Here is a 16,788-nt window from a genome sequence, read left to right as displayed (position 1 = left end):
TGCAGTTCCCAGTCCATTTAATTGTCAGTTAGCAAGACTCAGTATTTTGCAGGGAAAAAGAAATAATTCAGGGGGCTGAATTCACTGGCTCAACTGATGCTGGATGTTGTTTACCTTGAGTTTAGCAAGGCTTTCAGCCATGTCTCCCATAACATTCTCATAGACAAACTAATGAAGTAAGGACTACAGAAGTGAACAGTGAGGTGGACTGAAAATTAGATGAACTGCTGCACTCAAAGGGTTATGATCAGCAGTACAAAGCCCAGCTGGAGACCAGTCACTAGTGGTGTACCCCAGGGGTCCATACTCAGCTCAACACTGCCTAACATTAAGGATTTGGATGATGGGACAGGCTGCACCCTGAGCAAGTTTGCAGCCAATACAAAACTGGGAAGAGTGGTGGATGCACCAGAGGGTTGTGCTGCCATTCAGAGGGACATACAGGCTGGAGTATTGGACCAGGAGGAACCTCATGAAGTCCAAGAAAAGGAAATGTCAGGTCCTGCTCCTGGTGAGAAATAACCCCAGACACTAGGGCAAGCTGGGGCTGACAGCTGGAAAGCAGCTTTGTAGAGAAGGACCAGTGGGTCCGGGTGGACAAGAAGTTGAACATGAGCCAGCAATGGGCCCTTGCAGCAAAGAAGGTCAACCACCTCCTGGGCTGAATTAGGCAGAGGGTCGCCAGCATGTTGAGGGAGGTCAGACACATCTGCAGTGCTGTCTCTAGTGCTGGCCTCCCAGTACAAGAGACATGGACATGCTGGAATGGGTCCAGGAAAGAGCCATGAAGATCTCTGAGGGCTTGAAGAATCTGATGTATGAGGAGAGGCTGAGAAAGCTATGATTGGTCAGCCTGAAAAAGAGAAATCTCAGGGGGAATCCTGTCAATGCGTAGAAGCACCTGGAGTGGGGGGACAACAAAAGACAGAGCCAAACTCTTCTCAGTAACACCTAGTGACAGGACAAGATGCAATGGACACAAATTGAAATACAGGAAATACCACTTAAATGTAAGACAAAACTGTTTCGTAATGAGTGTGGTCAAACACTGGCACAGGCTGCCCACAGAGGTTGTAGACTGTCTATCCCTGAAGATATTTAAAATCCAGCTAGACAGGGCCCTGGGAAACCAGCTTTAGCCAACCCTGCTTTGAGCAGGGGTTTGGATGAGGCAATCTTCAGGGGTGTCTTTCCATCTTAACTGTTCTAAGTTTTTAGGTGTGTAGAGTAGAAAAAAACATAAATAACTCTTTGCCCTCACTTACACCACAGGCTTTGAGGTGAAACATTCTTGAGAGACATACCTTAGCATTTCTGAAAGGATGTAGTCTGGAGTTTTTTTGACCATACTTCTAAATACTATTGCAGATACTGAGCAGCCTGCTCCAGGGTCTGAGCCATAGGCTCTTTTTTGATGAAGGAAGAAGCAGTGAGATTTCTTCACAGGTAAATTATGTGGGAAAAAAAAAAAAAAAACACAAAATGTTTTGGGGTTCGTTAAGAATTTTTTTGAATTAGGTACCACAGAATTTCATCCCATAATGCCTAGACTGTTTTGGTTTTCTGAAGTCATCTTACAGGGGAGCTCCAAACATCTGGAGCTTTTCAGTTTTAATGACATTTCCCTTAGTGACAGACTTAGAAATAGCTCATCAAGCATAATGATCACGGGATGAGTTAAAATATGGTGTTATTGCCTCTTCTGAGCTGCTAATGTCTATTTTGTAGCTGATAAATTCCCTGGGCTAAATTACACCCATGGATAGGAAATGGCTATTGCATAAACCACTGGGAGTTTGACATGGTCATCAAGGGATGATAAGTAGCCCTCAGGGAAAACAATATAAATAAATTGTCTCTTCTGCTGTCGATCCCACTAAGAAAGAAATCAGAATGTGATAGAAAAATATTGATGGTGAACAGATGCATTTGCTGAATGATTATTGCAAGTCTGGTTTCTAAAGCTAACATATAGAGCAGAGCACTCAATATTTTACTTTAGAAGTCTAAATATGTGTTACTGTCAATTCTCTATAAAGCATCAGAAGTGTGGCAAGCATTTTGCTAAAGGTCATCTCTACATATGAAACAATTTATATCTAACTTAGCTAAAATACAGGTAATGTGCTGATCTCATTGGCACGTCACATTCTCCCCATCTATTATGCCCACACATTTTTCAGCTTATATTGTAAATTTGTCAGGACGTCATCAAAGTGGCTGTGATTCTAGCAGCCCTGGACACCATAGATGGGATTTGCTAATTTTAGGTATCGGTGATTGTCCTGGTTTTGGCTGGGATAGAGTTAATTTTCTTCACTGTAGCTGATATAGTGTGTTTTGGATTTGGTATGAGAATAGTGTTGATGGCACACTGATGTCTTAATTGCTGTTAAGTAGCTGCTAAGTGTTCTTAAGCAGAGCCTATATTAGTCAAGGACTTTTCCAGCCTCCCATGCTCTGCCTGGGGCACAAGAAGCCGAGAGGGGAGGGGGCGCAGCCAGGACAGCTGACCCAAACTGGCCAAAGGGATATTCCATACCATGTGACGTCATGCCCAGTATATTAACTGGGGAGAGCTGGCCGGGGGACGCAGCGATCGTGGCTCAGGGTGGGGGCAGTGAGCAAGCAGGGCATGGTGCTCACTTGCTGCCTGGGGCTAAACCACGACAGTGATATAAGTCACTCCAAAGTCTCCACTTACTCAACACATTAAACCAAACTGGGTAACTAGTCCTATGGGACAACTGGAAACTGAGACACATTAAAATTAAAGCTAATAATTACTTTGTCGTATTCATTGTCTCATGTCTGTTTGGTCTCACATTTAGGTTGATAAGAACTCTAAGTAAGCACTGAGTATCAGATCACTCAAGTATTTCAGTGCTTAAGGAGATGTGCTTAAATTAAGCTATCTATATTAGAAAACCCTGGGCCAAAACTAAAATCATACCCATATTCATCAAACAGTGCTTTGTGTTTTACAGCTTCTGATGTCTCTTTGTTGTACACTATGACTTTTCAAATCTGAACATGCCATCAACTTAAGAATGACAGCAAAAGGGTGGGATTTATTTCCTTGAGCCTTCATAGGCCAAATGTATCACAAATTGCCATTGTCCTTCATTTTTAGTGATGCACATTTCCTAATTCCTTCACAAGATATTGTGAAGAAATACAGATGACCTGGAATCACTTTATTCCACTTTTGTGTTTTCCTTTCAAACTGAATGTACTTAGAAGCATCATCTGTTGTTTGTTTGGGTAAGAAAGAAATTTAAAATATTTGTCTGCAGCTGAAACATGATGCACTGGGAAGAAAATGCCTTGTATTTCTTCCTCCCACTGTAACATGTCAGTATCACATGCTTTGTGGACTTGACATATAAGAAACCATCTTGCTTTTATAAATTTGGTTGAATGGAAGTGATTGCTGTTGATGTTTGCCTTGCCCAATGGTGTATTAACTGTAAGCTTCAACAAAAATATCTGTCAAAAGACAGTTGGAGCATTTTGAACATCTATGTCTCAGGCTGGTGCTATAATCATTGATGTGAATTATGGCATCTTTACAAGACTTTATCTCAAGTCTCTGAAAGGGATTTTACAGTGAAGTAAATCTGGCCTATGTGCTGGTAACACACTGCACTGAAATTGAAATACATTTTATATGTCAAAAACTGGACCCAACAATGAGTTAGAGTCAATGCTTAGCGTTCAGTCATAGTGGGTTACCTCCTCAAGACTGAGAAATAAATTTCTCAAGCCAGTAACAATCCACAAGTCCTGCTTTTTCTCCAAAAAGTCCAAGGGCACAGGGACTGTGCCTCTGAAAAGTACTACCTCACTGCATACAGGGTGTAGTGCAAAATTAGCTCCATCTCTCACCATGAAAATCATGCTGGAATAACCCTAAAAGTCCTAGAATAGAAGTTAGCATGGCATCACCTTTTAGGAAACAGTAGTGATTAACAGAAGCGTTTCTGTATACGCTAGTCTCTTCAACTAATGCTATGATAGCTTGTTTCTGCACTTTTGAAACAGGCATATTTAAGACCTTTGGTGAAATAAACCTGTGGAGAATAGATAGCTGATACATAGTCTTGTTGATGTCATTGGCTTTAGCAATAGGCTTTTTTCTTTAAGAAACCAAAGAGTGAGATACTTTCTTGGAAAATAGCTGGTTTAGGATAGAAGCACTATGTCCTTATAAGGTTTATCTATGTTCTTTCATGTTTTTCTCTGTGCTTTTCTTTAGCTCTCCCAAGATCAGACTCAAAACTGAATATTCCAGAAAAAAAAAATGTGCACTGCATATTGAGATAGATTGTTGAATTTGTCTAAAAAAGCATTTAATCTCAGACTGAGATCCTTTCATTCTTTAAAATACTTTGCTCTCCTTCCAGTTGTTCTCTTATTGTCATGAGAGCTCATCTACTTTGCAGAACAGACAATTTCCCAAAACCCAGTGACTTACAGAAGTTATTTGTTGGATCAGAATTGGCCCAAGCATGAGAAACTGCAGACCATCCTGACAAAACAGATTTTCTCGGAAGCACAGCTGGGCTTTGAAGAATAGGTAGAATCAAAAGTTGAATTTTTGTTGACTGAGGTTGTAGTAAACTATTTTTTAAGGAACTCAAAACAGTGTCTACTCAGTTTCAGAAAACAATGTGAATGATGCAGGCACCCTGGGGCTGCCACCCACTGCTGTAATATAAAGTCCACAGGGAGTAGAAGCTGCCCTTTGACAGCAGTCTATATGTCTTACCTTAGCTGTCTCACCTCTTCCCTTTCTTTAGGCTCACATCTTCACTTTCTTTAGAATAAGACAAGACCCCTTGTCCTATTCACTAGCTAGTGAAGTTGGTGAACATCTCACGTACAGAACTGAAAGTGTGCTCATGCAGAAAATTGAACAGATTTTAACAAGAAGATAGGATAGACTGCAAGTATGGGGCACAGGGTTTGGCCAGGCAAAGATGTTAACCAGCCCACTTGCTTATACATAACAAGCTCCTTTTATTCTCCCTTTTCCCCATGTTCTCAAGCTTGTTCTTTCCCAGTCCATCTCAATGTCTCCCTTTTTCTGGCCCTGTATCCTCCCAAATAATCAGCCCAGCCAGCCATTGCTGAAGTGGTTTCCCAGGCCTTGCCACCTCAATTACCCAGAGGTCCCCAGTGCTTCCCACCAGGTGTTGGTGGGATCTGGCTGTTTCTCACACAATTTACCCTTAAACACCGCTAAAATTTGTCCATCCCTCGTGCTGTTATCCATTACTTTTGTCACCTTCTCACCCTGTAAGCTGTTACCATCCACCAATTTCTCATGGTCCGTGCAACTAGCTAAGCCTCAGACCTGCCCACCTTGCCAGGGACGTTTTTATTCATTAAGCCAGCAGTGAGGCTTAATTTTGACACTATTAATCACTTTTTTGGACAAAGAGTATTCTGAATAGTTGGCCTTGAAACCTTGAACAGAGAATATAGAAAGCCCCTAAAACAAAGATCTGCAAATCTTTGAGGGAACTGGGATTGTTTAGCCTGGAGAAGAGGCTCTTTGCAATTACCTGAAAGGAGGCTGTAGTGAGGTGGGGGTTGGTGTCTTCTCCCAGTCACTAGTGATAGGATGAGAGGAAACGACTTCAAGCTGCACCAGGGGAGGTTTAGGTTGGATATTATGAAAAATTTCTTTACTGAAAAAGTGGTCAGGCATTGGAACAGGCTGCGCAGAGAGGTGGTGGAGTCGCCATCCCTGGAAGGGTTAAAAAAACATGTAGACATGGCACTTTGGGGCATGTTTTAGGAGGCCTGGTGGTGTTGGGTTGATGTTTGGACTTGATGATCCTAGAAGTCTTTTCCAAACTTAGTGATTCTATGGTTCTATGAAATACCTGGCTTGGGGCTAGCCATTGTTGAGGCAGAAGCCACAGCAGGTGGTGAAGTAACACCCTAACTCAGTGATAACTGATAGGATGAAGGTATGATCTCTGGTTACCTTAGGTAATTACAATACTAAAAAGCATACCCCTAGGAGAAGACCTTAGGTGTAAATGTGAGCCCACCTTAATGTAACGAGCCAAACTAAAAGTAAGACATGCCTGGAAAAACTTTTGTACAAGTAACCAGTCAGATATTTTAATGTAACTTCTCTTGTTATTGTTTTGTATAAAAGATCCCCATGTGTTTCTAAAAGGTGTGCTGGCTGCTGTTAAATGCCTGGCACCCCACTCTGCAGGCTGGCAATAAAGACAAATATATTGACTCAGTGTGTTGATTTGATTAATGTTTTGCAGACTGGGTGCAGAGCCCTGATTTAGGGACAAGAGCTTCACAGCATCACAATTAGCTGACGATTATTCGCTTATATTCAGCTGGGAATCTGAAGCAATGACAGGCAAGATTTGAAGGGGAGACAGGAACAGATCCTCATGAGCCTACTGTTTAACCTCTGTGTTTTATCCTTGGTCTGGCCATTCAGCGATTCTAAAATGTACAGGAAGATACAATTTGTGCAGGGTGAAGTTCTGCTGATGCCATTCTCATCTGGTACCCTATTCTATTCTCATCTGGTATCCTCTGTTACAAATACTAGGTGAGACTATCTCATGTCATCAACAGGATACTATTGTGGCTGCATGAGCTAGAAACCTAGGAAGAACTGCAAACTCTTTTCATGCTAAATTGAACTCTGAATCTCCTGTACCTGTAGTGTTGAGAAAAACAGGTCAATACACTTTGCAACTGATTTTTACCGATAAGTTTTGCACTGTTCACACACAACTAATATGTGTTTTAATCTTTATTGATTTTTTTTTTGGTTGGTTTGGGTTGTTTGGTGTGTTTTTTTAGCCCTGAATGTGCAGACTTGAAATGCATCTAATAAAAATTACCAGCTTCTAGGCCTTGGACTCAAGACAAATGAAGAAGCGGGAGAACTGTTTTTAAAAGTCAACTTTTAGCCACCTTCTTAGGGGCTAATTGGGCCTCTTGGGAGGGTCAAAGGTAAGTTAATCTTTACAAATGAGACAGAGTCTGATGCAAAGTCATGAAGCTGTCTGACACCAGAAGATAAGATTTTAGCTGCACTTTGTGCTTTTTAGGGGTAAGATTTAGAACTGATAAAAACACAGATGTGATGGGAACTGGTAAGAAAAAAAAAAGAAGAAAAAACCAACCATGAGTGAACAATAAGATCACTTAAAACCTGACCATAAAACCACTGATTAGGACTTGTCCTGTTCTTCCACTGTCTGTCACTTCTCTGTTCCTCTTCTCTTTGAACTGTGGTTGCAGGTCATGTGAAGACAGCTATAAGATTCCTATTATCAGATAAGCAGCACAGCCTCAGGCTTCAAAGTGAGGAAACTCTAACGACTCACATTTCTTCACAAAATACTGGTAGGCTAATTTTCTATCAGCAAGCTCTGAGTGGTATCTGTCCACCACATCACTAATGTCATGGTGTTACAACGTACTGCTGGTCTTTCACAAAGACATTAAAAAAAAAAAAGGTCATAAAAATGTCAAAACGAGCTTTCAGGTTGATTCAGCAGAAGTATGACTGTGTGGAGTGTGTTTTCCTGGCTGGTCCAGTAGTGGCACGATCAATAATCATTAAATCAGACCTTCAGGGGTGACCTATGTTATTCACGGTTTGGCAGCACAATTGCTGAATCACCTCTACATTGCCCAGGCAGGCTGTTAAAGAGCCTTTGGCCCCACACAGTTATTTCCTTTTCTTGAATAGCTAATACTGTACTTGGACATTAGAAAAGAATGTTCTAGAACACACACACACACCCCCGGAATAACCCCTGATGAGTGGAAACATCCTGTACTTATTAGCACTATTTGTAGAGTACAATGAGAAGCAAAGAGCTCCTTCATGGAGCGATCTGCAAATTCTATGCCTAGATAAAGAACTATGCGGCCCCACAGAGTAATGAACCCTACATCCATCCCACCGACCTTTAAGCTCCTAAGAGTACATCTGTGCTGCTAAACAGAGAGTGCACTGCTAGTTAGCTCTTTCTCCCCTGGGTTTATTCCAGACCATTCCAGCTAGCTGTCCCCAAGAAACATCTGCTAGAGAAGAGGCCACGTCCAAATAGTGTGAAAATGAGTTAGTAACTGATAAATGATTTAGCAGTACAGAGCGTTTCATTTACCCACTCAAGTCAGGCACATGGTCACCCACGCTGTCCACTTTAGTCAACAACAGCCTCAGAATTCTAGGGTCTGAGTTACTGTCTGATGATTTTTTTTCTCCAATGACAAAGAATAGAAATGTACCTCATTTAAGCAGACAAAATCATAGCTTCCTACAACCTGGCATTCATCATGTTGTTAGCAATACACTAGCAAACACTGGATCAGTATCTCCCCATTTTGCTAATGGATGTTCATCAAAATTATAGGTAGGAAATTCCCTAGAGTGGACATAAAACCAGCTGTCAGCAATGTTACAAGTTTTGTGTCTTACAATACAAATAAGAAAGAAGTTCTTAAATCTAAGAGCATGAGCAGTACCAGTGCAAGGGAGAGCAGAAAGCAGCTGCAAAATTTCTGGGAAAGCACGAAAGATATACACTTTCTGCCTGAAGGCAGTGCGCATGGTATCAGCATCACTCAGGAGGAAGTGGCTGCTGTCTGCTGCTCTCAGAACAGTGAATCAAGAGTTAATCACCCTGTTGAAGTCACAAGGCATTATGCTGTGGTTTGAATGCCTCAGCTCAGAGATCTTTTATGAATCCTGGCTGCTAGTTAGCTAACTGCCTTTGCCTATTTCAAAGTCATTTGACCCGAGGAGTAATATTCAATGTAATTAGATCTATTGACCATAAATGCAAAGTTTGTAGGATGCGTGCATTGCTTTTTTTTTTTTTTGTCTTTTTTGAACAAAAACTGCAAAGCGCTCTGAAAAAGAAACACTAACCTATTTATTATATTTGCTCTCTGGTTGCAATTACCTTACCTCTTTTCCCAGTTCATTACTAAACCCTCATTTTGCAAAACTACTTTAATAAACCTCTGTTCTTTATTTCCTACTTAAAGCTTACCCCTTGTTCCTTTCTCCAGTCTCTATTATTACACTGCAATGATCATCAGCGTGCATGAAGGCAGTTGTCAGGTTCCAAGAAATATTTTATATGCAGCTAGGCTTGTGTATATGCATGAAGCATTGGTAAATAAGTAAATTCCATTATCTTTTATGTTAGCACAGTCAGGAAACAGCTGAATGCTGCTTGAAAAACAAATACACAACAGCTCAGGAAAATCTATTAAACGTATTGAACAGAGCTGTCTAGCGGAGACGCCATGAATGTATGCAGCTTGGCACTTTGGCTCTCAGTATAAATACTAGGTGTTTTCTCTGGGAGGTATAGGTAATGGGCTGGACTGCAGCTGGATGACTATGCTTTTGATAAATTAATGTACATCTTTGGAGAAGATTTTGGCTTTCAAGTAATAGGAAGAGATCACATTGCCCCACCATTTTTCCCTATTTGGGACCACCTGCAAGAATATCTCTATGTGATAATTACTGTTGTTTCTCCCTGAATGAATCAAAATGTTAAAGCACTGCCCAGCTCCACAGATGGTGAACTTGGGTGCTTATTTGTAAGTTGTATGAAGTCACATGTGTAGTCTGTGACTTAGTCACACTTCCTTCCTCCACTACCCTCTTCCTCCACACATCCAAATTAGGTGACTTCACTACATACAAAGCTGCCACTGAAGCTGTGCTCTGCTAAACACATCTCTCTGCCAGGTGGGTGTAGCTTTCACTATTATGAATAAGAATTGCATGAGCCCTTCAAAGGAGGAAGAAATCCTCAGAGGCTTTATCTCCAACTTGTTTTCCAAAACCCAAATTACTCTCTCTGTGTTTCATTACTGCTTGTTTTATCCAAAAACTAGATCATTTTGTCATTAAAGTCTTGGTTGGCAGCTCATTCTTTAGAAAAACATATGTTCTTTTTCATTTTTGGAAAAATAAAACCAGGGAAATACATTTAAACTGAGAACAGCCTTTCCCAGTTGTACCCAGGGACCAATGGTTAGTGCATGTTGCTAGTACCCCAGATGTCAGCAAGACCCCTAAATGGCAATCTGACTCCAGCTCCATGAGACAAAGATCCAGTAGCAAACAGGGCACTGACACCTTTTCAGCAAGGTCCATGAACTGCACAACCAAGCTGCCCTCTGATTCTTCCCAAAATGAGATGGCGGTAAACCAGCAATGGCAAATTTCACACCTAATTGTTTGCACCAGGTATCCAATATCCATTTTGTCTTTTGCTTCTACTTATGAGCAATAGGACTGTAAAATCTCAGTGGATTGGTGTTTCATATTCTTTCTGCACTGATGAAAGGAAGAAGCATGGGAGCATCCAGACCAAGAGTTTTTTTACCTAACAAGCGCTACTTTTCCCTATAAAATAAAACACTTTGCCAAAACAAGCATCCACTGTTAACCTTCATGCCTGAGGAAGGAGAATCACTAGAAAGATAAATGACAATTCAGGGAAGAGGTTAATTGCATGCTTTCATGTATTACTAGAAAGAGTTCAAATATTCTAATATAAATAGCCCAGGTTTTATTTCTTTGTGTGCTTCATTTCTAAGTTCGTATTTGATCCTGCCAAACTTCAGTCTGAGTAGAAAACCTTTTGGTAAGATTGCATGAAATAAATTCAAAGATTCCAGAATTAATATTGTTTCAGATTTTTTTTTTCTGCGTACAAAAAGAAAAAAAGAAATGGCTTTCAGGATTATTCCTCATAGTGAGATATTTTACTCTGTGGTAATGAGCGATTCCAAGCCCCTGTGCTTCCACCCACACACAGTGCAAATGTTAACTTCACGTTAACCTAACAGACTTTGTCCAGCCTAGCTGCTGGGTAGCAATAGCTGCTTCTTGCAAGCCAAGAACACAGAAGAAGGGGGTGTTACGGGAGGAATTGTTGCTTAGTCCCTTACAGCAGCAGCTCTCTCCACAATCAGAGGATGGTATTTTAAACCCCATGAACTCTGCTTTGTCTGAGACCTTTGAACAGTGCTTGGCACCACACTCTGCTTCAGCGTTGTATGCACCAGGCTTTTCTCACAAAGGAGAAAGCAACAGGACAGCCCAGATCAGGCAGGGAGAACATCTCATCAGCTGGAGCCCAGAAGCTACGGGGAATCCTCTGCTCATATAAACATCAGTGTGCTTCCCAAAGGCTGCTCAGCACTTTGCCCAGAAAACTCAGGAACTCAGGTATCAAGTATCATTCAGTATCACTTTAGCATTTTAGTTCGTGCTACAAAGTTTTTTTAGGGAGAAAAAAATGTGTAGCATTCTTATTAACTGCTTTAGGATAACAAACCTGTCATAGACACCCCCTTCTTGAGAAGGAGAGTTATATTAAACATTAAATCCATGGAAACATGCATGGGTTCACATCTGTCTGGAAGCTTTAAGCTAATCCCACAGGCTGATGAGTTGCAAATTTTAGCGTGCAGTTGGATTGCCTGAGCACCATGGTTGATGTTCATGAACACGGACCTACAGCTACTCTCTCAGATGCTCATAGCAAACCTTCTGCCTTGGGTAACTCACCTCTGCACCTCTAGCCTCAGGCTGAGCTCGTATGCCAGGCTATGGTCTAGCAAGGCTCTACTGCATGTGTGTAGGACACACGAATTGTATGTTCTGTCCTGCCAGCTCAGCTGAGGTAGCAACGTTATCACCAGCGAGATCTGTCAGAGCCCTATACTATACCTTTTCCCTTTCTTCTCCCACCTGTTATTTGTCCCAAATGCCTTTTTAGGTAATGAGGTATGCAGGCACACGAGTTTGTCTAAAAACAAACTACTGGTCTTTTTTGTTCTGCCCTTACGGAATATCCCGGTTTTCTTCATTTTGTGCATCATGAAGCTACTCAGACCTTGACTCTGTAGCTCTCCCCTGGAGACATGGAATGAAATCTCTATACAGGCAACTTAGGCAGGAGGTACAAGGCAACCACCACCCCAAAATGTCAACCATAAGCTAGATAGCCAGCAAAATTACAGATGACAAATAAAGCAGGAGTTAATCCAGTGTCGATAATATATTTCTATGCCTTCTGATTTTGTTTTTTCCTGCTTCCTTGAAAACAAAACTCAGAACAAAACCAGCTGCTGTGAAAAAGTGAAGTGAAAACACCAAATGTAATGTCATCCTGAAGATCACAAATTAAATACATTGCAAAACTGGTTAAGAGAAAGTCCTTAGTTTGCAATATGCTTTTTTCTTCTAGACAGGCTTTTGCTCAAGCAGGATGTGTCCAACTGGCTAACAAATTTCTTTATGGTCTTCCTAAAATGGAGGCAAGCGCTGGGTGTCACAGATTTTAGCTTTTAATGCTAGCAATTAACAAATCCTTCCTACTAGGTTAGGAGAAATCACAGGGTTGTAAAAGCAATCTTGACTGCTTAAATATTCTAATATTTCACACACATACGTGCACACCATACTTTTGGCTATCTGTGTTAGCCTCCAGTTTCCAGTGGGATTTGATATCATTGCACACTCAGCAACGGAAGCTCTTTGCTGCAGTGTTCAGCCTGCGTTCAGCAGTTCTTCCATGGGCAGGGAGGTAATTGCCCAGAAGAGGAGAGGATGTAAGTGAGAGAGGTTGTGAACTTGGAGAAACAAGTAGCAAAGCAAAAACAAGTGTGAAGAGCAATGAACGGACACTTCACACTGGGAAAGAGGAGGGCAAATGAGTAATCATTTTGCAGGTAAGCAAAGAAGCAATACGATCACTTGACACTTGCCTGACTCTTTTTCAACAGAACTGTCATTTATTTTTGTAAAATTAAGTACACGGCCATATTCAATCCCTTCTGCTATACATGAGCTTTTGGAGAGTCCAGAGTAGGGACTGCACTTTGCCTCTCCTGTGAATGGGGGAGGACAACGTTGTAGCAGAAATGTTTCCCCAGAGCTGGGGGTGATCTGAGCGCTGTTTGCAAAACTGCTGCAGGTTCACAGCTGCCGATGCTGCTAATCCCAGTATAAACCTCCCAGCTGGGGTTACTTCTTTCCTCTTACAACTGTATCACATGGAGGTTTAACCTTTTCTTTCTCAAACACAGCAAGCCTCTAGCACTCACTGTCACACAGAAAACCCTGGCAGTACAGACCTTACAACATCCCCTCCACCCCAAGGCCTTGGGCGAACCGAAAAGCAAAGCAGCACACACAAGATAATCCCACCAGGCTGACCGGACACACCAGAAAACAGAGGTATTTGTGCTCACCACATGCCTTTGCTCTCTTCTGACAAATACAGGCCACTGTAGTTCAGCTGAACCTCAATTTTCACAGACCAAGACTGACTACACCCCTCCAGAGAGCTGTGCTTCAGGAGCTGGCTGGACTTCTTGCTGCCCAGGAAGGGGAGAGAGCAGTGCCAGCAGCCCAGGTGTGTGTCACGGGTTGTGCTGGCTCCATTCCCAGCACTGGAGAGAGCTCTCTCCTGCCCACAGGACACACCAGTGAAGGAGGGCTGATTGCTTTCCCATGTCGTCAGGCCATTTCAGGACCATTTAAAACTCACAAGACTTCTCACAGTCTCTTTCTGCATCCAACCTGCCCCTGTACCATGGATATGGGGTAAAGAGATGACTGTAGTTCTAAATCAGGCAAGCATCATATGCCCTGTATGTTCATTGGGGGCTAAATAGTATGGTTTCATCACCTCCTTACAGCATTGCAGAAAGACATTGGGCAAGGCTTTCCCTGTGGTGTCATCACGAAAACAGAGCCAAGGTCCTCACAGGGGTGTATGGTATGAGCATTACAGACAACAGCAGATGTTCAGACTGGATGTTAGGAAAAGCTTTTTCACCAAGAGGACAGTCAGGCAGTGGGACAGGGGCCCAGAAAGTTTCTGCACTCTCTGTCCTTGCAGGTTTTCCAGATCCATCTGGATAAAGCCTTCAGCGACCTGACTTCATTCATAGCTGATCCTGCTTTGGCCAAGAGGTCAGAGTAGAGATCCCCAAAGTCCTTCCCAACATGAATCATCCCGTGATCCTACGTACTCTGGACCTCTTCTTTTGCAGAGGGATGGAAGAGAAGTCCACAAGTGCTGCTCACCAAAGCCTGAGATCTCCCTGCTCCATGCTGCTGCTCAGGAAGGTGAGCTTCCCTGTGCAGGGACTTTTATTCCTGCTCCTGCAGGAACCTGCTGTCAGAGAATTTCCTCTCTACCTGAAGAAAGTAGTGGAGGCCATGGCGTTGAAGCAGAAAGTTGAGTAAGTCTCTGCTTACAAGTATTTTGTCTCATATATTTAAGAAGGAAGGGAGAACAAGGGCAGGGCAACTTAGCCCAAGCCTTCACAACCTGTAGAGCCAGTGATTTGAGCAGATGTCTGTAAAAGATTTCAAAGGAAGGAGAGAAGGGGAGCATAACCTCTCCTTGTTTTCTGTGTTTTCCTAGAGACTCACTGTTCCCACAAATGGCAGGGACTTTGGGCTACTACTGCAAAAAGTACAGATGAACCCTTACACATATGAGAATACAAGTGGTGTTCTGAGGTGGTGAACATACCTGTGTTTGGCAAGCAGGTGCTTCCCTGCATGCACATTATTTGTGAGCAGAGTTTGACTGCTCTTTAAAATTAACTTGTGTGTATACTGTGGCACCAAAACAGTGCAAAACCCAGCGAGGAACACCCAAATATAGCTTCAAATGGCCAGTTCTGAAATACATCCTATGAGGCCTTACATCACTTTAAAAGAGAAACTACATCTGCTGGATGTGAACTTCTAGCCATTGTCTTGTACTGGATGATCAGACAGCCAGCCCACCTTCTGAGGACCTTCAACTTTTCCACCCAACTAGAAAAGATTGGCCCCATTGCTGCATATGTGCTGTGCATACGTCCTGAAGAAATATCTTTCCTGAAGAAAACGGAATTTTCTGCTAAGTAATAACAATGAACCATGTGAGCCTTGCAAAACAGAATTTGGTGGTCAGAGAAGGGAGCTGAGAAATAGGGAAGCATTTGTTTTATGACTATACCCTTGAAGAAGAACTGAGAGACTGATAAAAGGGAACATCCCACCTCAGAAGACACCAAAAGCTGGGTGATAAAGTATATAGTCAAGGAGGACAACTAATTGGCATGTTTATGCATGTTGATAAGGATTAAAACTAAATGTCCTTTAGGTGAAATTCTCTCATTATAATAATAAAAATCATGCCGATAGGCCAGAAAACCCCCTACTCAAATAAGCCCCTTACTCTCTGAGCATGTGTGGCAAATATACCTTCTTAAAGGTGAGAAGTGAGAAAGAAACAAACCAATGATTAGGCAGGAGGCATGAATATTAGCTGTTACTGACACATTTAACTGTATAAACACCTTGTAGTTTCTTGGTGTGGCGAGCTAGCTTTGCGGAGTTGCCACCTTGCACCCATCTTTGCGCAAATATGTAATGAATAAAATACCTCTGCTCTGTGTGTATTTTGGTGTTTTGCACAGCAGGTGAATGAACCCACTTTTCAGAAAACATGCTGAGAAACAGCAGGCACCTGATCTGAAAGCAAGATCAGATAGATAACTGCAGTAAGGTCATGGCAGCAGAGGTGAAAAGGCAGCCTTCACCTGCCTGGAGCAGAGCAGTGTGATTGCCAGCCCTGTGCCTGGGCCAGTCTGTGTGCCCTGTGTTCGTGTCCCCTGGGCTGGCTTAAGGCTGCTGTTGAGCAGAAGGAGTTCAAGATGGCGATGACACTTCAGGCTGCTTGTCCCTGAGTAGCTTTGCTGTATGTGAAGCACTGATTTGTTGGGATCTCCTCGAACAGGTGTTCATACTGCCTTGAGCAGGTGCTAAGGAGTATTTAGCAGGTCAGGGGAGACAAGAGATTTTCTCTTTCAATTTGAGGAGTGCTTTTTTTTTGCAAATTGTTCTATTTATAATTTGCAAATTGCAAATTATTCTAAGTAACATCAGTTTCTGAAAGTGCCCCTCCAACGGGCATTTGGCAACACAAAAGGAAGTTATTTTCATATGCTCTGAGCAGGCTTTGTCAACAATATTGTGGACTAACTGGGGAGAATGACAATAATTCCCTACGGCTTCAGCAACCAGGAAACCAGAGGGGGATTTTGATGTACCCAGTGCAAAACCAGAATTGATGTCCACCTCATTTAAGTAAGGCTTGGTTTCATCAGTACTCAAAGGAAAATCCCCATGCTTTGTAAAACAGTGTCAGTGTTCAGAAAGGGACATTTTCCACCACTGTACTCATTAGGCCAAAATCAGTTGTGGCCTTGGTGTTATCATATTATTGGCATTACTTCATATTATCATATTGAAGTAATCATTTTGGGTAGCTACGAATCAAGTGCTATTTGATGCAAGCCTGGAACATGTTCTCTCCAGCATCTTTCCCAGGTTTCTCTGATGGTAATTTCTCTGGGATTGCATGAATGTATTCTGCATTTTTAACTTCTCAGGCAATGTGTCCATGTACAATAAGGCCGGATGAGAAGATGGACTTACACTGTCTCTTAAACAGATGGGCCAGACCCTGCTCCTGATTGCAGCTTTATGCATCTGTTTATACTTATGTGAAATGGAGGTTAGATGCAAAGAAAATGTACCTGGGCATGGCTCAATGCTTCAGGCCTCATTAGTCTCCTCCCAGCTCAACACTGCTGTCTTATAAACTATGGCTAGTACAAATAAACGTAACCACCCTTTGATATTGAATGGTTAAAACAATGATGAAGGTCAGCCTT

The 16,788-nt window shown here is 42.2% G+C and overlaps 1 protein-coding gene across 1 annotated transcript; it reads left to right on the top strand.

The window, feature by feature from the left end:
* Positions 1–243: 243 nt before the first annotated feature.
* On the top strand, positions 244–15,510 carry LOC142052017 (uncharacterized). The gene is made up of 6 exons (XM_075081871.1): positions 244–511; positions 11,064–11,266; positions 13,329–13,460; positions 13,950–14,023; positions 14,104–14,295; positions 14,481–15,510. The coding sequence occupies exons 1-6, from the start codon at positions 244–246 to the stop codon at positions 14,539–14,541; spliced, it is 930 nt and encodes a 309-aa protein (XP_074937972.1). The 3' UTR covers positions 14,542–15,510.
* Positions 15,511–16,788: the final 1,278 nt, after the last annotated feature.

The sequence above is a fragment of the Phalacrocorax aristotelis genome, chromosome 1, assembly GCF_949628215.1.
Source record: "Phalacrocorax aristotelis chromosome 1, bGulAri2.1, whole genome shotgun sequence".
NCBI lineage: Eukaryota > Metazoa > Chordata > Aves > Suliformes > Phalacrocoracidae > Phalacrocorax > Phalacrocorax aristotelis.
The sequence above is the reverse complement of the archived record's forward strand: the minus strand, read 5'-3'. Positions and strand labels throughout refer to the sequence as shown.

Bases quoted from the DNA above. Each gene is read 5' to 3' on its own strand.
- LOC142052017 (XM_075081871.1), top strand. From the start codon at position 244: ATGATCAGCAGTACAAAGCCCAGCTGGAGACCAGTCACTAGTGGTGTA. The intron at 13,461-13,949 runs GTGTGTGTCACG...CTGTCCTTGCAG, and splicing joins GAGCAGTGCCAGCAGCCCAG to GTTTTCCAGATCCATCTGGA. The intron at 14,024-14,103 runs GTCAGAGTAGAG...CTTCTTTTGCAG, and splicing joins GATCCTGCTTTGGCCAAGAG to AGGGATGGAAGAGAAGTCCA.